The 26,887-nt window shown below is 44.6% G+C and overlaps 1 protein-coding gene across 5 annotated transcripts in view; it reads right to left on the reverse strand.

The window, feature by feature from the left end:
* Positions 1-26,887, reverse strand: part of LOC128324687 (FRAS1-related extracellular matrix protein 1-like) — a 195,824-nt gene that overhangs the window by 115,247 nt on the left and 53,690 nt on the right. For all 5 annotated transcript variants that reach the window (XM_053249535.1, XM_053249534.1, XM_053249537.1 and 2 more), the window contains 3 exons: positions 11,698-11,883; positions 10,514-10,710; positions 3,489-3,714 (listed from right to left, as the gene is read on the reverse strand). In XM_053249535.1, coding sequence (XP_053105510.1) covers positions 3,489-3,714; positions 10,514-10,710; positions 11,698-11,883 — 609 coding nt within the window. The remainder of the gene's footprint in view (positions 1-3,488; positions 3,715-10,513; positions 10,711-11,697; positions 11,884-26,887) is intronic.

Genomic DNA, 26,887 nt, shown 5'->3' on the forward strand with positions numbered 1-26,887 from the left:
CCCTTCCTTGTTGCAGCTTTTACTGAAGCAAGAACTGGGAAGGCACAAAGCCATGTGTTTTTGTGGTGGTGCCTATGTTTGGGAACAAGCTCTGACTGGAAGCTGGCTAAAACTTGGTAAACACCAAGTTTTAGAATGCTTCCAGTCAGAGCTTGTGGGTGGCTGAAGGCAACTATCAGGACCTCAAATTTTTATTTCTACTCATGTTTTTACACCTGTTATAGCAGAGTCCTTAATGGTTTTTATGGCAATAATTGATTTGTACATAGTGGTGGTGATGTTTTTAAAAATACTATCTTTACTATGTTGTACATAAATGTCGGGTGCCATTTATGTGGCAGAGGATTGAGTACAAAAATGCTAATAAACAAACATTTGTTTCAAATGCTAATACTAATCTGAGTGTTCTAAACTTTACACATAACTCAGAACCATTTCTGGGCTTGACAGAATGCCAAATAGCCCCTAGATTCATTCAGCTCATCCACCGCATATTAGCCCTTTGCTCTACTTGGCAAGCACAGGGCACATATGCCAAGCTGGAGAAGATGTGTTATCTGCTACTTCTGGTTGTAGATTCCTATGGGCAGTTGCATTGGCAGAAGAGGTGCCTTTGGCTGCACCATTACTCAATTAAGTGACAGGCTTTCCATTGTATCACTTGCTTGTGCATACTTTCCTGTTGGCTTTTGAGAAGGGACTATCCATTCAACCACTGAAGGACAAGTGGCTGAGCTGGAAATTCTGCATGTGGAGTTTGTAAAGAAGCTTTTACAGAATTAAGGTAAGCAAGGAGAGGAATGAGAGACTGGCAAGGGGGAAAACAATATCAAGGTTCGATGTCTTATATAAGCCTAGCAAGAGAAAAGTCATTGTCAGTGATATTCTTCCTACAGAAAGGACAATTCACTTGGGTTCTTTTAAAAACATTTTGCACAGAGAAAGAGATTGTCCAATATTTATTTTATGTCCTTTCATGAGAGCAATTTGCTGCAATGAACTGTGGTTTCCAGTAGAGGACATCCGCAGCTCAGACAACATAAATCTAGTTTCTTGCAGAAGGAAGCTGAAAAGCTGATAATGGGGAACTGTAAAACATTCAAAACTAATAATTTGGTTTCCTTCCTCCTGGAGCTCTAGGAAGTTTTACTCATGCCTACAAAACATATTAGAAATGCTATGTCGTTGCCCACCACTCGAATACATTAAGCCTTCCTTAAGAATTTGAGATTGACACCCTAAACACTTGAAACAAGGGCAAGATCAAATAGCACTTAGCAATAGCAATAGCACTTACATTTATATACCGCTCTATAGCCGGAGCTCTCTAAGCGGTTTACAATGATTTTTAGCATATTGCCCCCAACATTCTGGGTACTGGAGGAGGGAGAGCAGCAGCAGCAGCTTTACAGGACAAGATAGCAAACTGCTGTTCTACCTTTATGCTCCTGTCCCACAAGAAACCATGAGAAGCAGGAGTTCCTAATAATTCTGCTCTACCCTTTTAGGAATTATGCTGGAATGCTTGGTGGGGGACAAACAGAGTCATGCAAATTAACCATGCCACTCACACTGATGTGCAGGCTAGCCACCCCCCTACACATATGCATATTCAACATTTGTCAAAGGCAAATACTGGATGCACTGAAGCTTTCTACAAGTGATTTTGAGCATTGGACAGCCACAGAATGTGTGTGGGAGAGGACTGAAGAGGGTTTAGGTTTCAGTATTATGTCTGCGCACATCACAGAGAAAACATCCTGCAATGGTTTGTTTCTGAATAAGAGAGGCACCTTGGGATACACCAGCACCTAACATAGGTCTGGCTACTTACAACAAGCTACCAACTGCCTTTGAGTTCTTGTGCATGTTTAGGTTGCTACTTGGAGGAGTGGTACTTGGATCAGTGACAAATAACACCATTTGTCAGCCCAGCAGGGGTATTATGCAGGGATATACAAGGTGAGGTTAGGCATTGTTATCTGTGTTTTCCACTGAATTCTATTGGCCAAAATAAACAGGCTCTGATTGGCAAGACAAAGCTTCAATTGTTTTAAAGGTCAGTGCAGAGGAGATAGAGGGGAAATTAGGAGTGCCCTGGCTAGCCATGCCCTCAGCAGCACTATGTTTCATGGCCATGGAGCTCTCCCCAAATTCAGCACTTGTCTAGAGAGACAAAAAGTGAACCTGGGAAGATTTTCTCTCCATATTAGGGTTCTAGAATTTAAGAAAGAATTCTTCCCAGTTCTGCAATCCGGTTCAGCAAAACCTGGGAACTGCAGGGGTCATAGCCCCAGAGCAGGCCTGCACTGAGTGTTGTGGTTAGCTAGCGTGTTCCCATTCCCCCTCTACCCTGGGTACATCAGAGTTGCTCACATTCCACTGCTGCCACCAATTGCAATTCTTTACTTTCTTGCATATAGCTGAATATCTGTACTTAGGAACACTGTTGTGGTAGACCTAACCTGGCCTCCATGATTAATCTTTGAGGTCATTCACACAATCAAAAACCTGGGTTTGGGAGCTGTGTGTGCTCCCAATTTTTGGTTGTGTGGAAGAGGAAAACCTGGGTAGAAGTGATTATGTGGAAGCAAGGTAGGAGGAAAAGATACCCAGGTTTTCCTCCTATCTGGCTTCCACACAATGAGGTGGTTCCCACGATCAGTGGGAACCACCTTGTCAGGTTTAGTGAGGAGAGCAGGCTTAGCCCACTCTCCCCGCAGATGACCCAGCAGTGGGTGGCCGAACCAGGCACCCACATGACTGCCGGCTCCGTTGCGGAGCCGACAGGGGCTCAGGGGCTGTGCAGCTCCCAGAAGCTGCAGCATGCCCTACGTGAGCACAGACCCATGTTAGGTGCTGGTGTATCCCAAAGTGCCTCTCTTATTCAGAAACAAGAGACCCCCGAGCTGGGAGGCTGCTTTTAAGCCTGCTGGTCGGGGGTCTACTTGTGAGTTGCCATGGCGCAGAGCTGCGCCATGGCAGCTCACGATCGTAGAGCCCAGGTTAGCAGAGCACTCGCTCCGCTAACCTGGGCTTAAAGAAGGGTTATTTAAGCGGGTGACCCGCTTAAGAACCACCGGGCTCGCAGCCGAGCCCGGTGGTTCTCACGATGGGAGAAAGTTGGGCTAGCTAGCCCGATTTTCTCCTATCATGTGAATAGCATCAATCACTTCTAACTAGGTTTCCCTTACCTTGCTTCCACACAACCGAAAATTGGGAGCACATACGGCTCGCAAACCCAGACAGAACAGAGTTTTTGATTGTGTGAATGACCTCATAGTGTTCCACCTTCCACTGATAGGGTCACCACATATGGCTGTAATTTGACACTATGGGCAGAGTGCACACAAAATGCACTGTGCTACTTGGGATTTGTTCATTATATTTAAATAACATTGTGTAGATATACACATACACAGATATTTTTGACTATGAGAAGACACTGCATATTGTAACAAAGAAAAACTATAATATGGTATCCCAACCTTGATTAAGTTCTTCCAGTGTAAAGCTGTGAACTTCTAAGTCTCGATGAAGCACAATTGGGCTTAACTGCTTGTAATGCTCAGTGTCTCTGCCAGAAATCTCTTTTAGTATCATCCCATGATGAGGTGGAGTTACAATGTAGACTATCAGGGCATCTTGTGGGACGTCATCATCTTCAACTTTAATGGTGTCAGGGCCCATTGCCCTAATGTCACCTTCTCTTATCTGGAGGAAAAAGTGAGTTGCAGATAGGGGAATGAGAATTTAAAAATTATGAAAAGTAGTATTAAAAGAAGTACACAATCTTTTAAAACCTCATATCAAAGCTTACAGCTCCCAGAATAAAATGAGGCAATTCTCACGATCACCCAAAAGCAGGCTAAGGGAGCCTAGTCCACTTTTGGCCGATCGTGTGCTGCAACGGAAGCTGTGCAGCTCCTGGCAACAAACCTCCATCGATACCTCTTCCCTTAGAGAGCACTCCATTAACCACGTCTTTTTGCTTGTGTGTTGCTGCAGTGCACGGTGACCCACGAGTAGACTCCCAACGGGGAGGCTGGAAGCGTTCGCACAGGGCATCCTGGAACTTCCAGGGGCCACACGGCCCCCATTCCCTGCAGCCCCTGCTGGCTCCGTGACGGAGCCAGCAGTCATGTGGCCGGCCAATCCAGCTGCCCATGTCTTCCTTCCGATCGTCTGCGGGGAGAGCGGGCTAAGCCCACTTTCCCCGCAAACCCCTTCGGGCGATTCCCACTGATCATAAGACTCACCTCCATAAGTGACTTAATGCAATGGTGCTGAATTATAAACTTTTGGGAAACTGCAATTCTTTTTATCTTCATTTTGTAACTGGAAGTTCTCACCTGCCCAGTTATCGAGTCTCTGAACTCCCTAAAGAACTACCCAATATACTCTGCTTTCCATACTCAAATCAGCCTTCCCTTTCTAAGCTTTTCACACAGTCATCCATTTCTCTAATGTACTTCCAAACCTCTCTCATAGTCATTTGCTCAATGCAATACTCAGAGACCTCAGTCAAGGCTTCCTACAAAAAGGCAGATGGTAGACCAATTGATTCATTTATCTAGACACATATTTTTTAGATTGATGGCACTTCAAAAAACCCTCATGTTTTCTATTGTTTGTATATATATAATATTTATATCCCACTTTTCTTTCATCATGGAACTCAAGCGTACATGGGATTCCTTTGTGTCCTTACATTCAAGCACCAACTATAGCCCAGTTCAGCTGTACAAGTAAGTGTACATGTGTTTGTGTGAATTATTATTAATTATAATTATTATTTTAATTTGATCTCTATACCGCCCTTCCAAAAATGGCTCAGGGTGGTTTACACAGAGAAATAACAAATAAATAAGATGGAATCCTGTACCCAAAGGGCTCACAATCCAAAAAGAAACATAAGATAGACACCAGCAACAGTCACTGGAAGTACTGTGCTGGGGGTGGATAGGGCCAGTTACTGTTCCCCAGCTAAATAAAGAGAATCACCATGTTAAAAGGTGCCTCTTTGCCAAGTTAGCAGGGGATGGATGACTGCGTTCATCTTAAAAGTGAACCTGGATATGGGCCCTTCAAATGCATGGTACAGATAGGAAGTGTAGTTCCGCACCTGCATTCAACATAACATGTGAATGACTGTACTGTGTACATTGTGTGAGTGTTGAACATAATGGGCCCACACAATGGGCCCACACAACTGTTTGGGAGGGCAGGCAGGCAGGCAGGCTGCAAAACCGTACCTTCCCTGCAGACGATTACCAAGATGTTGCTGGGTGCACGGGTGACACACTCAGATAGTCTGCTGCTGCCTCAGGCAGTATGGAGGTGTGGGGGTTGGGATGCATTATCCTGGCACCCAGAAATCCCACAATGCACAGCACAAGTGCATGGTGCCTTGTGGGGATCCCCCTGGCAACAGCAAGGAACCCACTCCTGTGCCAGTGCTGGCTGGAAGCAGCCAGTGCTTGCACATGAGCAGCTCATCTGAGTTAAGGGCATGTGTGCACCCTTAACCTCGGTTAACTGGCAGGCTCTGTAGGCGGGTTTGCTGCTGCAGTGCTACCATGATCCATGTGGATCCCAGCAGTTCTCAGCCCGGGCCTGTCTGCCTTAGTCCAGGCTTGGCTACTCGTGAGAACAGCCTGAACTTGTGAATGGGCCTCAGATCTAGACCTATTTAACTTCAGCACAATTCTACCCTTAGGGGGTGGAATATGCTGATGAGAGGAGGTGAAACAAAAGAAACAAGAAGAAACAAGAAGTTAAAACAGGGATATGGTCAGTGTAAATTTATTTTAGAACTGAAATAAAAAAAAGTATCACATCATTTTTGAAATGCAATCAAATGTCAACATCTTAGTTTAATTTAAAAGAAGTCTGAGCTTTGCTTTTCTCATTTAATTTAAATTTCTGTGCATAATAATTATCTCACATTACTTTTGAAATTCAACTTCTGAAATTAAATATTAAGTTCCTTGACTAATTTCAAGGCAATAATGCCAGCTAGCCAGGTTCATCACTGACTAGCCAGATTCCACACTGGCATGGCCTACTGTACATCTTAACAGCATGCATAATGGGAAAGGATAATGAATTCTGAAGATTTGCAAGTAAATTCAAGTAAGGAAAATTTGCTTGAGATTCACCTTCCCAATACATTATGTTCTGGGTTTTTCCCTCCTCTACTCCATAGGAGTAACCTGATTAGTTTGTAGTTTGTACCAGTTCTGTTTTCATCAAAAGAGTTGTAAGATAAACGAGAAAACTCCTGGCAAAGAATTACCTTGCATGCTCCCCAACATATGCACACATATTTATTTAAAAAGAAGCCATACTGCATATGTCCCACCACAGTTTTTTTGCATTTCAGCTAACATATAATACAGAGTGTGGAGCTGTCTCTTTTCTCTATTTGTAGCTTGTTTACTTTCATGTCATGAAAAAGCAAACCAATGTGTCTAAACAATTCAGATACCTAGTTACATGGCTCATCTGGTATGTTGGTTCAATTCCATTAGAAAGTAGAGATTTTTCCTTTCTTTTAACAACTCTAATTGGGAAGAAGAACATGTACTAATGATCCCAAACCAGTTTGTTTAGGTTCAGAACTATCAGATAAGGCCTGGATGAACTATCAAGTAAGATTATTAGAAGAGTCCTTTCCTTCTATTTACAGAATTATGAGAGATTGAATGCACTTATTCAATAATGTATTTTAATTTAGCATTGTTTCACATATTTTTCTGATGCAAACAGGCATGTTGGAATAAAGCATGGATCTCATTATATATGAATGCCAGCAGAAGGGTGCTTTTTCCAGAAAAATACACAAACATTCATGGTTCATGAAAGTATTTACTTCTTTCATAATATTTGTGTAGTGAAAACAACATTGTGTGAGCCATCCATTTATTTATTTATTTATTTATTTATTTATTTATTTATTTGGATGGATAACTGAGACAAAGGATCATTTCTGCTCTAACCCATATACTGCCACCCACAAACAAACAAAATCCCCGCAATTTTGGATATAGACTACCTAGCCAAAGACAATGAAGTCTTCTCCAAAAAAAGTTTCTAAAGAAGTTTCTAAAATATTTTTTTTAAAGATCCAAACATTGGCCTCACCAGGGCTGCAGTCCTAGAAATCTACAGGCACATGCCCAACAGGGAGACTTTGAAGTTTCTGCCTAAGCTACTTTGAACCTGAAAAAGAGTTGAACTGATGATGATGAGAAATTCAGACTGATATTCCTGGCATTGGTGCAGATTTCATTTATATGAAAGAATGGCCCACATTTATCCTTACAATAAACTGCGTAGAAGGTCTATTATTTTTCCAGCATTACCAAGAAGTAGTAACAAAGGTTGCCAGATAGTAGGGTGCCTCCTTTCAGTCTATGGTTGTGCTACCTTTCAAAGCAAGTCACAGCCCAGTAACACTCAGACCACTGAAATTACAACAGAATGGGCTCATTTGCACGTAACATGAAACTGGAGGTTGACAAACCCACAATTAATAGTTGAAACCATGAATCGCATCATAACATTCATCCAAACGTTTGGAAGCCTCCTGTTTCAGGGCTGTTTCCACCTCCCTTCTCCTTGGCCACTGAGGCCACATCCCAGGGAGCTGCATGCCGCTCATGTTACAACACTGAGGGCAGGGCATCCGCACATCATCCAGGTGAATGCCATTGGCTGCAATCCCCCAAGGGCATGTCAGTCATACTCAGCTCATTCCAGCTTTAACCCTTCTTCACTGTACTCTCAATAAATATCTTGATATGTGGGATTGACAAGGGGCACATCTACATGGATGTGGATGTGGAGTTGGGGGGGGGGCACTCATTGAGAGGGGGTGCTTTATTCTTTTAACCCCTAGGCTTTTGACTGGATGCAGGTGGCGCTGGGATGGGAGGCCTAAGGAAGCCTGCTTGCCATCCTCCTCTTTATGGTAGCCAGATAACTAAGCTTTTCCTCCCTCCACACCCTCCGCTCTCTGAACAAACAATCTATGGATTGACACACCTCCAGCTTGAATAAAAGCAAGCTCTCCGAGCACCATGCACCATTCTGTACCATTCTGTACACAGAACATTTTGGGGTAGGGTAGGGTATTCCATGTCCTCCCCTGCTACATCCAAACACCCAATCCAAATATTGTCCTCCCCACTGGCCAGGTCTTGCGGGGGTTGGGGGACTGTGCACTTGCATTTTGAAAGAAACACACAGGTTTATTTAAGGCTTCTTTTACTTTACTGAACAGCAATACACTGGCAGATTTTTCATTTGTGTGGTGGGGACAGGTGTTTCCAGTATCTGATTTCACTGATGCTGCAGTTGCAGACAATGAACCTGTGTTACCATCAGTGGTTTTTAGGGCAGTGTGCCCTTCAAAGACTATGCACCTGCCTGCCTTGGCAGTGGGCCAGAGGGAGATGATCTCATGCCTGTCTTGCAAAGCCCACTCTCACTGCCCGTGCCTCCTTGCTGCTGCCAGCAATCCTGTGAGGTTTGATGGCACAGCATCCCCATCTCTGCAAGGTGCCCCTCCACCGCATCACTCTCACCCCCTGGATGTGTGGGCATGTCCACAGGCCCCTCCAGCAGTACATCGTCCCTAGACTGTGCAGGATGCAACAGGCCATGATTACCTTCGGCATGAGCTTCTCCTTGAATCCAACAAAGTGTAGAGGGTGCGCCACCAGGCCTTCAGTCTCCTTAATGCCTGCTTAACTATGATCCTCATGCTGCTGTGCCTGAAGTTGAAGTTACTCTCTGTCAGCAATCTGGCCACCCAGAAGGGAAGTCCAGGAAGACAGTCCACAATACAAACTGGGCTGCAGAAATGTAACACAGGCTCAGGCTGAAAGCTGTCGACACGAGGGTTGACAAATGTTGTCTTCCAGCAGCTAACAGAAAGCTGCTGACGTGCTTTATAGTCCAAGCTGATAACTCTCAGCTGGCAGGGATTCAAGGCTTATCAGCCCTCTGCAAGAGGCGTTTAGTCCTCCTGATAGTTTCCAGCTGTGCTCTCCGCCTTGTGACACACCGTTGCTGTGGAGTCAGTGGGGGTTGCCCGCACAGCTCATCATCCAGTCTGTCCGTCGCTTTCTCCGCTGCCCCAGACTGCTGTGCCTGCTCCAAAACATCAGCTGGACCTTCCTCAGCCGTCTCTTGAGAACTGACAGCTGGGCTCTGCCCCTCAGGCACCCCCGCATTGTCTGAAAGGCTGTCAGCCTCCCCTTCCTCCTCGCTATCTGAGATCGAGGGCGTGACACTTTCTAGGGCACCTCTGGGTGTGTGATAGGAGATGACCATTCACTCCTGGAGATTGTATCCCTGCTCTCCAAATATCACCAGCTTCACTTCACCTGCATGGGGGCAATGTTCACCCAGGTACCAGAGCACAGCTTTGAGTCGAGTGGGGAAGTCCAGAAAATAGCTGTGTTGTGATTTCTGCCCAACACCCGAGGTAGACTTCCACGCCCCATTGCGTCTACCACATCTTGCAGAGTCATGATGTAGTGGTGTTTACACCCATAGTACTTATCGTGGCATTGGGGGGGCAGGCAGGACTAGAATTTCCACATATGTGCCATCTATACACGAGTTGATGCCCAGGAATCGCATCCCTGAACAGTGGCATCTTTGTCTTTGCCATGCTGCAGGCTCACATGAGCAGAGGCATGGCAAAAGCAAAAGGTGGGGAACCTATTTACTCAGGGGTGATCATGCACATCATCTACGGTGGTAAAATGAAACATGGGTTCATTTTACCTCGGTAAATCACTGGGCAAAAAAACAGGGCCACCATGTTCTGGAGCACCTGGGAGAGGTGGGCTCTACTAGGGTATTGGGAATCTTTTGTTATATATTAGACTAGTTCTTATAATCCTAATCAGGGTAGGAGGGGTGCCCAGCCAGGGTAGGAGAGCAGTGTGTGTTTCCAACTGGTGGCTGTGTGAATTCAAGGATCAAGTAGGAGGAGGGGAGAGTGACTGTGTGGAAGATGGGAGCTGGATAGTACAGCTTTTAATCTTCCCTCAATAAAATGCTAGGGACCAATTGTGATTGGCCATGGCCATCCTACCCAGACTTCCACACAATCACGATCCTCTCCTCCTACCTTGATCTTTGAATACACATGACCACCAATTGGAAGCATGCATGACTTTCCCACCCTAGCTGGACACTCCTCCTAAGACCATGAAAAGCAGCCCATTATGTTGTTATTATATTGCCTCTCATGACTAATGGCCTTCTACACCCTTTCCTGTAGCTTAGTGTGTGTGTGTGTGTGTGTGTGTGTGTGTGTGTGTGTGTGTGTGTATATATATATATGAATTACAGGTAGCAGAGCACAGTAGCACAGTGATGATATATCCAGTGCATCCAATAAATTGCTCTCTCCTAGAATCACCATATTGTTATTCTACTCAGTCTTACTCAGGAAGCAAGAAATTTCAATGGAAGAAGATATCTGACTCACTGTTATGTTCCTAAGTTGCAGCACTGGTAATTCATCATTAACTGGATCAATGATGATGTAGAAAGATGTTGCCATAGACTTGTGAAGGCCATCGCTGACCGATATCATGAAGAGATCAGAAGTGGGTTCTGAATGCTCATGTTTGGACTGCACATAGTTGATATAACCAGACTGGAGACTCCGAAAAGTGAATAAACCTTTTGGAGAGAGTCCAAATGTTAAAACCAGAGAATTAAAGCCTATTTGACATATCCATCACTGAGAGTACACTCAACAAGAACAGAATCAGTCTTGGCTTCTTCACAAGCCATGCTTGCCATATTTTACTTTACCATACTTTACATTTTTAAATGTACTTGTAAATCATATTGTGTGTACACAACAACTAATTATTCAGTTTGACAAACTCTCTCAAACAGCAGCATCTTTGACTTGCCACCTGAATTCTAATAATGAAGGACCCAGGCAAGCTTCTCTTGATACCACCAATGAAAAGTCTCCATCTACTGTAGACACTTAATGTGTCCCCATGGAAGGTACTGGCCTCAGTGATTGGAAGTCTGGGGTGACCCAGCCCTCCTACCAAAGAAATAACTGTCTCCACACATTCGACAGTTGCCTCTTCAGACAAATGCTATAAGCAGGAAGAGCGTGGGGAGGGTGATGCTTCATGGCACTCATGGACTGGGGTGAGACTTCTGGGTAAGCTCTGGGATGCTGTACAGTGTCCTTTTAAAAAGATGTCCAAAACAGGGCTAAAATATCTTGCCATTCCCAGTGGACTCCAGGGGACAATTAATTGTCCCCTGTAGCCACACGAGGGGATGCAATTTTTCCCCCAGAATGCAATGGGAAATTACATGATGTTGTGACTCCCCAACACATTTTCAGGGACAAAAAACAGCACCCAGCAAGAGCCATCTGTTTCAAAGAAGAACTGTTGGTACCAGTACCCATAGAGGGGTAACTTTGTCAAGCAATATCAGGTCTATTCAAACACCACCCACACTATCCCACACCTTGAAATTTTTGAGGTACCATGTCCCTCCGCCCCTGCTTCCCAAATTCCTTCCAACCCCTCCCAGGATCAGTATATATGTATACTGATATATGTACATATCAACACAGGATACACACTCCGCTGCCCCACTTCAAAAAAAATTAAGTAAACCTCTAAAACTCACTTATATTAAGCCCAGCATTGCTTTTCTCATATCCAGGTGTAGGAAGGATGTTTTCCAGGTAACCATATTGAGGATTTGTCTCCACAAAGAAAGTTAGCTCCTCTGGCTTTGAGTCTTCATCTGAAGCATCCAGATATTGTAAAGTAATACGTGCTGTAGACCCCTCTTCCACCACAAACACTTCTCCTTGAGGAAAGGCAAAATAACAACTTATTCTTACTATTCTGAATATAAGGGCCACTTTGTAATTAAGAAGAGGTGAAGTCACCAGACCCTGACCTTCTAACAATGCAACATAATCAGGGATTGATCTGGGGCAGCAGCAGCACTAGTGACACTTTTTGTTTCAGCTCAGCACTACTACTAGGCTGGTGCATGTGCATGTGTCTATCCATGTATCTAGTTAGTGGCAAACATTAAACAGTCTTCCTTCTCACAGTGCTTGAAGAGCATTCTGTAGCTATGAAGTAAGAGTTCAATTTAGTAATATTTACCAGATTGTTCCCCTCTAACCTTGATAACTTCTAACTTAGATAACATTTCAGTGAGGTGTTGAAGTTCATTCATTCATTGATCCAGGCCCACTTTTGAATGGTGCTTTAGTTACTTTTATTCCACCCCTTTGACTCACATCCTGTGTCAGTTGGAAGACTACTCTGTGAAGAGCAGACACATCTTGGGGAGGAGAGCAAGCTTTTGTAAGCATCTAGCCCTTCCCCCCTTCAAACCAACTAACAGGAGGAGGGGAGATTTTCAGGGACTGGTTTCTCTTTAAGGGATAAGTCCTAGTTTCTGTTTGTGTGTTTGTAATTGCAAGGGTTAGAATGTGAAAGGGTTACAGTAGATAACTCCAGTGTTTGTTGTTTGTCCCTGCAAGGGTTAGAATTTGCAAGGGTTAGCTAACTCTGGTGTTTGTTGTTTGTCTCTGCAAGGGTTAGAATTTGCAAGGGTTAGCTAACTCCAGTGTTTGTTGATTGTCCCTGCCTGGAGGAGGTGGAGTCAGCTAGGGCTGGGGGAGGCCCCACATTCCTTGGACTCACATCCTGTGTCAGTTGGAAGACTACTCTCTACATAAGAGGTTTAGGGCTGAGAGGATAGCGAACAGAACATAGCGAACAGGAATAGCAAACAGGACATAGGAGTTTTGCCGGAGTTTAGCGGGAAGTGTGTGGGGGAGCCTGGAACAAGCCCCAGTGATCACAAGGAGACTGGTGAGGAAGAGAACGAAAGTCCCTTCCTCATATTCTTGGGAAAGGCTGCTTGGACAGTAAATACCTGACCATTACAGCTGAGACCTATCCTTCTAATAAGCTATCTCTAAATACTGTAAACAGCCAACAAAAACAGTATGACGATAGAAGGCCAGCAGGGGAGGGGGCACTTCCCAGTGTATTGCAGAGTGCCACATGTATGACTATTTGCCCCATGGGCAGAAGTCATGGTTGTGTGCTCGGTGCAAGGAGCTCCTGGCTCTCAGGGAGCAAGTTTGTTCCCTTGAGACCAAGGTGGCAGATCTGGAGAAGCTCAGAGAGACAGAGAGGCATGTGGACGAGACCTTCAGGGATGTGATAGAGACATCTCACTCCAGGGCTGATAGCTCTTCTGCTGTCAGGGAGAATGAGGGTCTCGGGCAAGAAGAGCGTCGGTCTAAGGAAGAGGGAAATGCTCCTTTAGAAGGGACCCCTTCCATGGATGATGAGCCCATATCCTCTCGCACAGGGGATATTCCTCTGGGGGGTGGGGTCCTCCTTGTAGTGGATGATTCGATCATTAGAGGTATAGAGAGATGGGTTTGTGGCCCGTGTGTTGACTGCACAGTGACTTGCCTGCCTAGTGCGAAGGTTGCGGACATCACGCAGCATCTAGCTAGGTTCTTAGGCAGTGCTGGGGAGGAGACAGCTGTCGTGGTGCATGTTGGCACCAACGATGTGGTGACATGTAGTCAGGGGGTCCTGGAAGCCCAATTTAGGCTGATAGGTAGCATATTGAAGTCCAGGACCCGCAAGGTAGCATTCTCAGAAATGCTACCTGTTACACACGCAGGTATAGTAAGACAGACAGAGCTGAGGGGTTTCAATGCGTGGATGAGAAGTTGGTGCCAGGAGGAGGGTTTAGTTTTGTTAGGCACTGGGATACATTTTGGGGTATGCAAGACCTGTACAAAAGGGATGGGCTGCACTTGAATCAAGATGGAACCAGACTGCTGGCACTTAAAATCAAAAAGGTTGCAGAGCAGCTTTTAAAATGACACCTGGGGAACAGTCGATGGGAGCTGGGCATTGTCCCATTCGGCAAAAGCCATCCTTTAAAGTGTGAGGGTGCAAAGAATTCAGATAAAACAGAAGGGGACAGAGCAGTACCGCATAAGGAGCAGACAGGAGACTGTGCCAGCTGGTCAAACAATCAAAAGAAAGATAGCGTACATCAGGTGAGAGATTCAGCATATAGGTGCTCATATGCCAATGCCAGAAGCCTCCAAGCCAAAATGGGTGAGCTGGAGTGCTTGGTGGCTAACGCAGAAATAGATATAGTAGGCATAACAGAAACATGGTGGAACAGTGAGAACCAATGGGACACTGTTATCCCTGAATATAAACTCTATAGAAAGGACAGGGAGGGGCACCTTGGAGGTGGAGTAGCACTGTATGTTAAAGAAGGCATAGAATCTAACAAGCTAGAAAACCTGGGTGGACTGAAGTCCTCCACAGAAACCCTGTGGGTGACAATACAGGGCCTGAAAGGGAACGTGCTACTGGGGACGTGCTATCGCCCTCCTGATCAAAACGCTGACAGTGACTGGGAGTTGCAGCAGGAAATCAGGGAGGTGTCAAGGAGAGGCAGGGCTGTAATCATGGGTGACTTCAATTACCCACACATAGACTGGGTAAATTCACAATCAGGTCATGACAAAGAGGTCAAATTTCTAGATATGCTAAATGACTGCGCCCTAGAACTGTTGGTCTTGGAACCGACCAGAGAAAAGGCAACCTTGGACTTAATTCTGAGTGGCACCCAGGATGTGGTGTGGGATGTCAGTGCCATAGACCCTTTAGGGAACAGTGACCATAGTGCCATCAAATTCAGCATACGTGTGGGGAGAGAATCACCAAGGAAGTCTAACACTGACATTTTGAATTTCAGAAGAGGAAGCTTCTCTAAAATGAGGAGTATGGTGAAAAGAAAGCAGAAAGGGAAAATCAGGAGAGTCACTTCGCTCCAGAATGCACGGAGTTTACTCAAAACCACAGTACTAGAAGCCCAGTTTGATTGTATACCCAAAAAGAGAAAAGGTACCACTAAATCCAGGAAGATGCCAGCATGGCTAACGGGTACTGTCAAAGAAGCCATAAAAGGAAGACTTCCTTCCAAAATTGGAAGGCCTGTCCAAATGAAGAGAACAGAAAGGAACACAAACTCTGGCAAAAGAAATGCAAGGCAACAATAAGGGAGGCGAAAAGAGAGTTTGAGGAACATTTAGATAAAAGCATCAAGGGGAATAACAAAAACTTCTTTAAATACATCAGAAGCAGGAAAACTGCCAGGGAGGCTGTTGGACCATTAGACAATGAGGGAGTGAAAGGGATTATTAAGGAGGACATGGAAGTTGCAGAGAAGCTAAATGAGTTCTTTGCGTCGGTCTTCACAGCAGAGGATACTGAGCATATACCTGTTCCTGAACCAGGCTTTTCGGGGATGGAGACTAAAGAACTGAGCCAGATAGAAGTGACAAGAGATGATGTTCTAAACTGTCTGGAAAAACTGAAAACTAACAAATCACCAGGGCTGGATGGCATCCATCCAAGAGTCCTCAAAGAACTCAAATGTGAAATTGTCGACCTCCCTGCTAAAATATATAACTTATCCCTGCAGTCAGGTTCTGTTCCAGAGGACTGGAGAGTAGCAAATATAACACTGATTTTCAAGAAGGGATCCAGGGGTGATCCGGGAAATTACAGGCCGGTTAGCTTAACATCCGTTCCAGGCAAATTGATGGAAAGTATTGTTAAGAATAAAATTGTAAAGCACATAGAAGAACAGGCCCTGCTGGGAGTGAACCAGCATGCCTTCTGCAAAGGTAAATCTTGCCTGACCAACCTTTTGGAGTTATTTGAGAGTGTCAACAAGTGTGTGGATCAAGGTGATCCAGTTGACATAGTATACCTGGACTTCCAAAAAGCTTTTGACAAAGTTTCTCATCAACGACTCCTGAGGAAACTTAGCAGTCATAGGATAAGGGGACAAGTACATGTGTGGATTGCTAACTGGTTGAAAGACAGGAAACAGAGGGTAGGTATAAATAGAAAGTTTTCCCAATGGAGGGAAGTAAGAAGTGGGGTCCCCCAGAGATCTGTACCGGGACCGGTGCTTTTTAATTTATTCATAAATGATCTAGAAGTAGAGTTAAGCAGTGAGGTGGCCAAATTTGCAGATGATACCAAAGTTTTTTGGGTAGTGAAATCCATAACTGATTGTGAAGAGCTCCAAAAGGATCTCTCCAAAATGGGTGAGTGGGCGACAAAGTGGCAAATGCAGTTCAGTGTTGGCAAATGTGAAGTGATGCACATTGGGACGAAGAAACCCAATTTCAAGTATATGCTAATGGGATCTGAGCTGTCGGTGACTGACCAGGAGAGGGATCTTGGGGTCGTGGTGGACAGCTCGTTGAAAGTATAGACTCAATGTCCGGCAGCTGTAAAAAAAGGCCCATTCCATGCTAGGGATCATTAGGAGGAGGAATTAAAATAAAACTGCTAATATTATAATGCCCTTATACAAAATTATGGTGCAGCCACACCTGGAGTACTGCATACAATTCTGGTCACCATATCTAAAAAAGGACATTGTAGAACTGGAAAAGGTGCAGAAGATGGCAACCAAGATGATCAGGGGCCTAGAGCACCTTACTTATGAGGCTAGGCTACAACACCTGGATCTATTTAGTTTAGAAAAAAGATGACTGCGGGGAGACATGATAGAGGTCTATAAAATCATGCACGGTGTGGAGAAAGTGGATAGAGAGAAATTCTACTCCCTCTCCCATAACACTAGAACCAGGGGTCATCCCATGAAATTGAAATCTAGGACCAGCAAATGGAAGTACTTTTTAACACAATGCATAATCAACGTAGAATTCTCTGCCACAAGATGTGGTGACAGCCAACAACCTGGATGGTTTTAAGAAGGGTTTGGATAACTTCATGGAGGAGAGGTCTATTTGATGGCTACTAGTCGGAGGGCTGTAGGCCACCTCCAGCCTCGGCGGCAGGGTGCCTCTGGGTACCAGTTGCGGGGGAGTAACAGCAGGAGAGAGGGCATGCCCTCAACTCCTGCCTGTGGCTTCCAGCAGCATCTGGTGGGCCACTGTGCGAAGCGTGATGCTGGACTAGATGGGCCTTGGGCCTGATCCAGCAGGGCTGTTCATATGTTATGTTCAGTCCTGAAGTAGAGGTGGGGCTACCAAACAGCCAGCAGCAAAAGCACTGAAGGCAGACTTGCCTCTTTGTAAATAAGATCTGTCTCATTAAACTCTGGTTCTACATTCTGCACAGCCTATTTGTATGATTTCTATGAGTTGCATGATTTCTATGAGTTCCCAAGTGCTTTGTGGGAGTGGAGAGAACTTCTGTTCATGTGAGCCTATCTCTGCCCCGCCACACACACATTGTTGCTGATTTTCCCCTTCCACTGCAGCCCCCTATACAACATCTACACTGTTCTGGAGGGTCATCTGACCAGATTTTCAGAAATATCAGCAGACAGAAGTGGGAAGCAGTCATCAGGGAAGCCCCACTGTATGGGTGAAACTCTGCTTGCGCTCATTTGGACATTACTCTATTTGTTGATGAGACCCATCAGTAACAATGTTAAACTGCTGTGAGCTTCCCTTCATAAACTCTTGCTGCTTCACAAAGTGGGAGAGGAAGGGAAGATGTCTCAATTTCATTGAAGTCACGATGTGTTCCATGGGCAGAATAGAGCTAGGCAGCACTCCATCCATATTTTCCACAGCTGGATGACAGAGAATTATACTTGCTGAAGTTCAGATTAATCTTTAATGTTAATAAGGTTGTGGCCCTTTCTACCATATAAGTTGCTTAGTGTTTTTATTGCCTTGTGTCTGTTGTGTGTGTGGTGGTGGTGGTGGGGAATCCCCTGCTGCCATAATCACATAGTGATATATCCTTTAAACTTTATAAGAAACTTTAGAAGAATTTCTCCTTTCCCCTGAAATGCCTTTTTTCATCCCAAAATCATTCAGTACTTTCAAATCTCATCAGAACTGCTTCTAAGAGTATGTTCATATCAAAGCTAAATCAATGGGACTGATTTTTACAGTAAGTAAATACATTTGGGGCTAGAGTGCCAATATCCGTTTTATATTTTTATTTTTTATTTGCCTATTTACTGGGGAAATTCATAACATTCTTAAAGCAACTGACGTGAACTGTAATTGCTTCTGTAGTTAAAGAGAGAATGCACTGAAGGGCACACTTGAATGAGAAGAGACCTTCTTTGTATATATCAAGTGTATATTCACTGGAGAATCAATTTGCAGTAAGGAAACTTCATGGTGACTTCAGTCAATTCTTTTTCTAGATTTAGATTATTTTACTAAGTAATTGTTACAGAATCCAAGTTATAGAATTGTGGATAATTCATTATGTGCTCATTGCTTTTAACTTGAAAAAATGTCCTACATTATGCAATTTTTCCCCAACAGTTAATATTCTCAGCAGATGTGTATAAATTGCAAACTGCCTTGCCAGTGGACAGCACTAGTTTGGAGATCTAAATTCAGATTCTGGTCTCAGAATGTACAAATCTGTCTTTCAACTGTAGTCCACAGTTGTAAAACATGGTTATAATAATTACCTATCTGAGAAAGTAATTGTGTGGATGAATGAGCAAAGAGAATGTTGCTTATTTTGAGTCATCCCAATTCTGCAATAAGTTCTATATCTAATTATTAAAGTACTCTGAAGAACAGAGAAGATACAATTGGTGCTCCTCAAGTCTATGTTTTATATGCCAAGGATGTTCATTACAATTACTGTTCACTCCCTACTTTACATTCCCTGTTTCTGGCCCTTCACTAATACCCTTTGTGCATTCAGCTCTTTCCTGAGTCTGCACAGCCTTCCAGAATTCTGTTTATGGTTGTTCATTTTGTGGAGTTTTGTTTTTGTGATTCGGCCAAGGCTTTATGCCTGTTTTTATGAGCGATGGTGCTTCCCCTATGAGACGTATTCTGTCCGTTGTGACTAATAAGCTCTCTAAAGAAAAACATAGAGCAATTAAAAAAAATGTCCCAGCCCAACCAATCTACTGGGAAGCAAATAATTCCTACTTGACATCCAATAGGATAACCAGAGAAGTCTATTCTGTGCCCAGACAGGGAAGCCACTGGTACAAGACTGAAGTGCCAGTGGGAAGGTGGGCCCTAATGGCTAGACAAGTTCCACTTGGGGTCAATGTGCACCCCAACCAATCAAAGGGGCCTTATGCCTTCCCGCAGTGTTGAGTGAGGCAAAGCTGCCACCACAGCATGAGGCTGGAACACAGTGGCAATGTTATTTTCTTTTTCCTCTGCTGGTGGTGATGATAGTATTAGTCACGATGTACTGTTATTAGGAGAAGAATTTTGGAAGAAATGGCAGCCAGCAGTAAGCTGGGAAAATTCTGAGTTTCTCAGAAAAATTGCAGAAAGGTACAAAATAGACATTTCAAATATTAGACAATATGGCAAAGAAAACCAGATGGCCCTTTTGGATCAGCACTACCCCTAAACAAGAATGCCTAGGACTGAAGGATGCAAGCCTAAATATGTCAACTTGAAATCAATGGGATTGGCTTTTAATAAAGAGTTGGGACCTTGGAGATCTTCTAATCCCACTTCCACTGCCAGAATCTGCTGCAGCATCCCTTAAAGATGCCTGTCCAGCCTCTGTCTGAAAGCCTCAGAGAAGGAGAGCCCTACACCACATGAAGCTCTTACAGTTGGGAAATTATTTCTAATGTCTAGCCTAAAACCTCCTCCTCATAATTTCAACTCTAATCCTGCCCTCTAATTTCAACTGTTCTAATCCTGCCCTCAGGATCAACAGAGAACAGGTCCATTTCTTCATGTGACAGACCTTCAGATATTGAAGATAACTACCATATCTCCACTTAGTCTTCTGTTGTCTAGGCTAAACATATCCAGCTTCTTCAATTGTTCTTCACAGGGCTTTGTCTCACCATTTTTGTTGCTCTCTTATGAACCTATTCCAAGTGAGCGCTGACCAGCACAGATTAGAGTGGGAGATTGGAAGTATTATTTCTTGTGTTCTGGACACGATACCTACACGATGCCAGCCGCAAGGGTTCCGTTCCAGCAAAATCTCACAGCTGGCAAATTGAAATCAGTGGGAAACAGTGGAGTTACGGGAACTGCGGTCAAGAAAACAGCAAAAAAAAAAAAAAAGTCAAAGAAAAAATACCCCCAAAATGCCAGAAATCACTCAGAATCCCTTAAAATCACCAAGAATAATTAGTGAGCAAATTGAATCTCTGGAAAAGTTTGAACCCCCCAAATTCACTTAAAGGCACTTTTGAATCACCCCAAAACCACTCAAAGTCACTTTAAACTGTGAGGACTTGGCAGGGTCAGCAAGAGGAATGAGCAGACTGAACCTCTGAACCCCCCAAAATTGCTTGATATTCCCTTACTTGATATCTTATTTAGGAGAGAAATACAAGCTTTTTGCTTCCTCTTGCTCCAAGACCAGCAGGATACTCAAAACTGTGATTGGGAAAACTCATGATTGGGTTGGCGAGGGAGGACTTGCTGTGGTTGGCGAGGGAGCCCAAGACTGCATTAGCTTTTTAAACTGCTACATCACACTGCTGGCTTTTGGTCTGCTTGTGGTTACTAAGACACCAATAACATTTCCACATGCATTTCTGCCAGGCCAGGTCTATCCACCCTATATTTCTGCATTTGATTTTTCTTACCCAAATGCAGGACTTCATATTTCTCTCTGTTGAATTCTGTTGGTTCAACAAACATCTCGTTGGTTATGGCCCTGTATTCTAGTCTGTCTAGATTGATTTAAATCTTGATTCAGTCTTTTATGGTGCTATCTCCTGCAGCTCTCATTATGATTTTCTTGTTATGTAATTGAAAGATATGTAAGATCCAGAATAACATTTAGGAAGATGAAGAATGCTTCTCACTTTCCTCTCTATCAACAACTGTTTGACTATCACTACCAAAACTGGATAAAGCATTCATTCATTCATTCAATTTATATACCTTCCTTCCTAAAGTGGCTCAGGACAGTTTACGTTAAAAAAAACCCACACACATAATACAACAAATATTAAAAACAGATTAAAATTAAAACTAGCTATTATTAACAACTGCTACCAACAACTGATGAAGAAGAAGAAGAAGTTGATGAATTTTATGCTCAAGTTCAGTCTGAAATTGACAGAACATGGAAGAAAGATGTGATGCTGGTGGTTGGAGACTGGAATGCCAATGTTGGAAAAGGTAAGGAAGAAAACACAGAAAGTCTATATGGCCTAGGAAACAGAAACGAAGCAGGAGGACTACTTATTAGTTTCTGCCAAGCCAATGACCTCTTCATTGCTAACACATTCTTCAAACAACCAAGGAGCACCTATACTTATGGACATCACCAGATGGAGTACACAGAAATCAAATTGATTACATTATTGGTGCAAGGAGGTGGAAGAGCTCAGTTAAAACAGCAAAAATGTAGCCAGAAGGCAATTGTGGAACAGATCACAACTGCTCATGTGCAAGTTCCAAGTCAAGATAAAGCGGGAAAACAAAGCTATCCAGCTGCCACGATATAATCTTGAGAATGTACCTACCATTTTCAAGGAGAACATCAGGAACCGCTTTGAAGTTCTGAACCTCATTGATAGGGAACCAGAGGAACTGTGGAATGAAATCAAAGAAGTTGTTAAGGATGAATGTGAAAGGAGACTGCCAAAAACTAAGAAACAGAAGAAAGCAAAACGGATGTCAGAACAGACGATGGAAATTGCCCAGAAGAGGAGAGAAGTCAAAATCAAGAAAGATAAAGACCTCAGGAAGGAACTTAATAGGGAATTTCAGAAAGCTGTTAGAAGAGACAAGGAGCAATACTACAATGACATCTTTAAAGACTTCAAGGATGGAAATAGACATGGAAAAACAAGGAGAGTTTTCCAAAAGATCTCTGAACTGAGAGGGAGGTTCCAACCTCAAATTGATATGTTAAGGGATGCCAAAGGACAGATAGTAACTGATTCAGAGAAGATCAAATAGAGATGAAAGGAGTATACTGAAAATCTGTACAGCAGGGACATCAACATCCAAGATACTCTATAAAATATTCCTTACTTGCAAGAACCTCTAGTATGTGAAGATGAAGTTAGATCAGTACTCCGGTCACTACCAAGTTGGAAGGCTACATGAATTGATGGAATAGCTACAGAAATATGGCAGGCAACAGAAGAAGAATCAGTCAAGGCTCTAACCAACTATGCCAGCAAATTTGGAGAGCACAGTGGCCAACAGATTGGAAGAGGTCAGTCTACATACCCATACTAAAGAAAGGAGACTTAAAAGATTGTGCAAACCATCACACAATATCCTTAATTTCACATGCTAGCAAAATAATGCTCAGGATCATCCAATGCAGATTAGAACCCTATGTGGAAAGGGAAATGCCGGATGTTCAAGCGGGTTTCAGAAAAGACGGAGGAACAAGAGACATCATTGCTGATGCACACTCGATAATTGAGAAAGCCAAAGAATACCAGAAAGAAGTCAATATGTGCTTTATTGACTACAGAAAAGCCTTTGATTGTGTCAACCATGTCAAGTTGTGGAATAACCTTAGGAAAATGGGCATCCCAGAACATCTCATTGTTCTCATAAGAAACCTATACACAGGACAGGAAGCCAAAGTCCAGACAGAACATGGTGAAACAGACTGGTTCCAGATCAGCAAAGGAGTAAGGCAAGGCTGTATACTTTCTTCTTCTTTATTCAATTTATATGCTGAACATATACTGAGAGAAGCTGGATTGGAAGAAGATGAGCATAGTTTTAAAGTTACATAAGAACAGTCCTGCTGGATCAGGCCCAAGGACCATCTAGTCCAGCATCCTGTTTCAAACAGTGGCCCACCAGATCCCACTGGAAGCCTACAGCAAGAGTTGAGGGCATGCTCTCTCTCCTGCTGTTACTCCCCTGCAACTGTTACCAAGAGGCATCCTGCCTTTGAGGCTGGGAATAGCACTTACATTTATATACCGCTCTATAGCTGGAGCTCTCTAAGCGGTTTACAATGATTTAGCATATTGCCCCCAACATTCTGGGTACTCATTTTACCGACCTCCGAAGTATGGAAGGCTGAGTCAACCTTGAGCCCCTGGTCAGGATCGAACTTGCAACCTTCTGATTACAGGGCGGCAGTTTTACCACTGCGCCACCAGGGGCTCTAGTTGGAATGGCGTATAGCCCTCCAACTAGTAGCCACTGATAGACCTCTCCTCCATGAAGTTGTCCAAGCCCCTCTTGAAGCCATCCAGGTTGTTGGCTGTCACCACATCTTGTGGCAGAGAATTCCACAAGTTGATTATGCATTGTGTGAAAAAATACTTCCGTTTGCTGGTCCTAAATTTCCCAGCAATCAATTTCATGGGATGACCCCTGGTTCTAGTGTTGTGAGAGGGAGAAGAATTTTTCTCGATCCACTTTCTCCACACCATGCATGATTTTATAGACCTCTATATGTCTCCACACAGTTGTCTTTTTCCTAAACTAAATAGCCCCAGGTGTTGTAGCCTAGCCTCATAAGAAAGGTGCTCTTCTAGGCCCCTGATCATCTTGGTTGCCCTCTTCTGTACCTTCTCCAGTTCAACAATGTCCTTTTTAAGATGTGGTGACCAGAATTGTACGCAGTACTCCAAGTGTGGCTGCACCATAGTTTTGTATAAGGGCATGATAATATTAGGAGTTTTATTTTCAATCCCCTTCCTAATGATCCCTAGCATGGAATTGGCCTTTCTCACAGCTGCCACACATTGAGTTGACCCTTTCAACTGCTGTCCACCATGACCCCAAGATCCCTCTCTTGATCAGTCACCGACAGCTCAGATCCCATCAACGTATACTTGAAGTTGGGTTTTTTTGTCCCAATGTGCATCACTTTACACTTGCCAACACTGAAGCACATTTGGCATTTTGTCACCCAATCCCCTAGTTTGGAGAGATCCTTTTGGAGCTCCTCACATTCCGTTTTGGATTTAATTACCCTAAAGAGTTTTGTATCATCTGCAAATCTGGCCACCTCACTGCTTAACTCTACTTCTAGATCATTTATGAATAAATTAAAAAGCACCTGTCCCAGTACAGATCCCTGGGGGACCTCACCTCTTACTTCCCTCCATTATGAAAACTCTCCATTTATACCTACCCTCTGTTTCCTGTCTTTCAACCAGTTAGCAATCCACATATGTACTTGTCCCCTTATTCCATAACTGCTAAGTTTTCTCAGGAGTCGTTGATGAGGAACTTTGTCAAAAGCTTTTTGGAAGTCCAGGTATACTATGTCAACTGGATCACCTTGATCCACACACTTGTTGACACTCTCAAAGAACTCCATAAGGTTTGTGAGGCAAGATTTACCTTTGCAGAAGCCATGCTGATTCTCTCCCAGCAGGGCCTGTTCTATGTGCTTTACAATTTCATCCTTGAGGATGCTTTCCATCAATTTGCCTGGAATAGACGTTAAGCTAACCGGCCTGTAATTTCCCGGATAGCCTCTGGATACCTTTTTGAAAATCGGTGTTACATTTGCTACTTTCCAGTCCTCCAGTACAGAGCCTGATTGCAGAGCTCTGTACTGGAGCCCTGCAAGGAGGTCGGCAATTTCTCATTTGAGTTCTTTGAGGACTCTTGGATGGATGCCATCTGGCCCTGGCAATTTGCTAGTTTTCAGTTGGAGGAACATTAATAACCTGCACTACGCTGATGACACCACTCTGACAGCTGAGAATGAGGATGATCTGCAAGCTCTAGTAATGTAAGTCAAGGAGCCCAGTGAAAAATGGGTCTACAATTAAATGTCAAGAAGACTAAACTAATGACAATGGGTACAGCAACCAGCCTCAGAATTCACAATGGAGACACTGAAGTGGTGGATAGCTTTTGCCTTTTAAGGTCGACCATCAACAGTAAAGGATCCAGTAGTCAAGAAATATGCTGCAGGGTTGCACTTTGTAGGATTGCAATGAAGGCTTTGGAAAGGATATTTAGATGTTATTATGTGTCTGCACCTCCGTCTAGAATTCTTAGGACAACGGTTTTTCCCTGTGACACACTATGGATGCGAAAACTGGACTTTATAGAAGCAAGATAGAAAAAGCATTGACGCTTTTGAACTTTGGTGCTGGAGAAGACTTTTGAGGATACCATTTCCTGGATACCAGCCAAGAAAACAAACAAATGGATCATAGAACAAATCAATCCAGAATTTTCACTCAAGGCTCAAACTATCATACTTTGGACATATTATGTGAAGACCGAGCTCCTTGAGAAGTCTATAATGCTGGGGAAAGTTGAAGGAAAGAGAAGGCGAGGGTGACCAGCAGCAAGGTGGATGGACTCGATTACGACAGCAATGAATGCACCACTAAGAGACCTTAAAGGCCAAGTTGAAGACAGATCATCCTGGAGAGAATCTATCTATGTGGTTACTAAGAGTCGACACTGACTTGACAGCACTTAATCAATCAATCAATCATTAAAGCCAGGCTAAAAAGATGGGTCTTTAGACTCTCCTGAAGGCCTCCAAGAAAGATAATCTTCTATTCACAGGGAGCGTTAGTGATGTGCACGGTCCGGAGAAGTCCGGACCGGCACCGAAGGGGGGCCTTGTTTTTAGGGCGGGGAGGGCTTGCTTAGCCCTCCCACCTCCTTGCCCCCGCCAGCGCCCGTATTTTCTAGTATAGGGGCGCTGGAAACCAGCCGCCCCCCCGCCGCCGCCGCGGCGAAAGAACTCCCAATGCCAGCCCTCCCTCCCTCCCAGCTAGCTGCCCGCCCGCCCGCCCGCCCGCTCACCCGCTCACCGCATAGGAAATGAGAGGAGCTCCGGCACAGAGCTCCTCTCGTTTGGAAGGCCTCCAGCATAATGGTGTTTTGCGCGCACGCGCGCGCCACAAAGCATGCCGTTCGCCGGAGGCCCGGTCTACCCGCCGGGAAAGGGCCGGGTAGACCAGGCCTCCGATCGCTGGGTAGACCGGGCCTCCGATCGCCGGAGGCCCGGTCTACCCAGCGATCGGAGGCCCGGTCTACCCGGCCCTTTCCCGGTGGGTAGACCGGGCCTCCGATCGCTGGGTAGACCGGGCCTCCGGCGATCGGAGGCCCGGTCTACCCAGCGATCGGAGGCCCGGTCTACCCGGCCCTTTCCCGGCGGGTAGACCGGGCCTCCGGCGAACGGCGTGCTTTGCAGCGCGCGCATGCACGCACGTGCGCAAAACACCATTATGCCGGAGGCCTTCCAAACGAGAGGAGCTCTGTGCCGGAGCTCCTCTCGTTTCCTATGCGGTGAGCGGGTGAGCGAGCGAGCGGGCGGGCGGGCAGCTAGCTGGGAGGGAGGGAGGGCTGGCATTGGGAGTTCTTTCGCCGTGGCGGTGGCGGCGGCGGCGGGGGGGCGGCTGGTTTCCAGCGCCCCATACTAGAAAATACGGGTGCTGGCGGGGGCAAGGAGGCGGGAGGGCTAAGCAAGCCCTCCCGCCCTTAAAGGCATACCCCCCACCCAGACCCAGACCAGGCAGGGCCGGACCGGTCCGGCAGTTCGGCCATTCTTTGGAATGGCCGCCGGACCGGTTCGGGCACACTACTAGGGAGCGTGTTCCACAACCCAGGTATGACAAGTGAGATGGCCCAAATTTGCTTTGGATTGCATGGTAATTGCACTAAACAAATTTAGATTCCTCTTTGACAGATTAATCCACTTCCTTTCACTTTTAGATACTTCCTCCTTTCCCCTTTTGCACTGCAGTTAATGCATGGTATTTTTGTAGCTATGCTACAATTACATTTGCAATATGGGTTTTTCACACATGTAGATTTCCACACTGTATATCAATTTAGTAAAATGCTCTTGTTTATAAGATTTAAGAG

The sequence above is a fragment of the Hemicordylus capensis genome, chromosome 4 (genome assembly GCF_027244095.1).
Source record: "Hemicordylus capensis ecotype Gifberg chromosome 4, rHemCap1.1.pri, whole genome shotgun sequence".
Taxonomy (NCBI): domain Eukaryota; kingdom Metazoa; phylum Chordata; class Lepidosauria; order Squamata; family Cordylidae; genus Hemicordylus; species Hemicordylus capensis.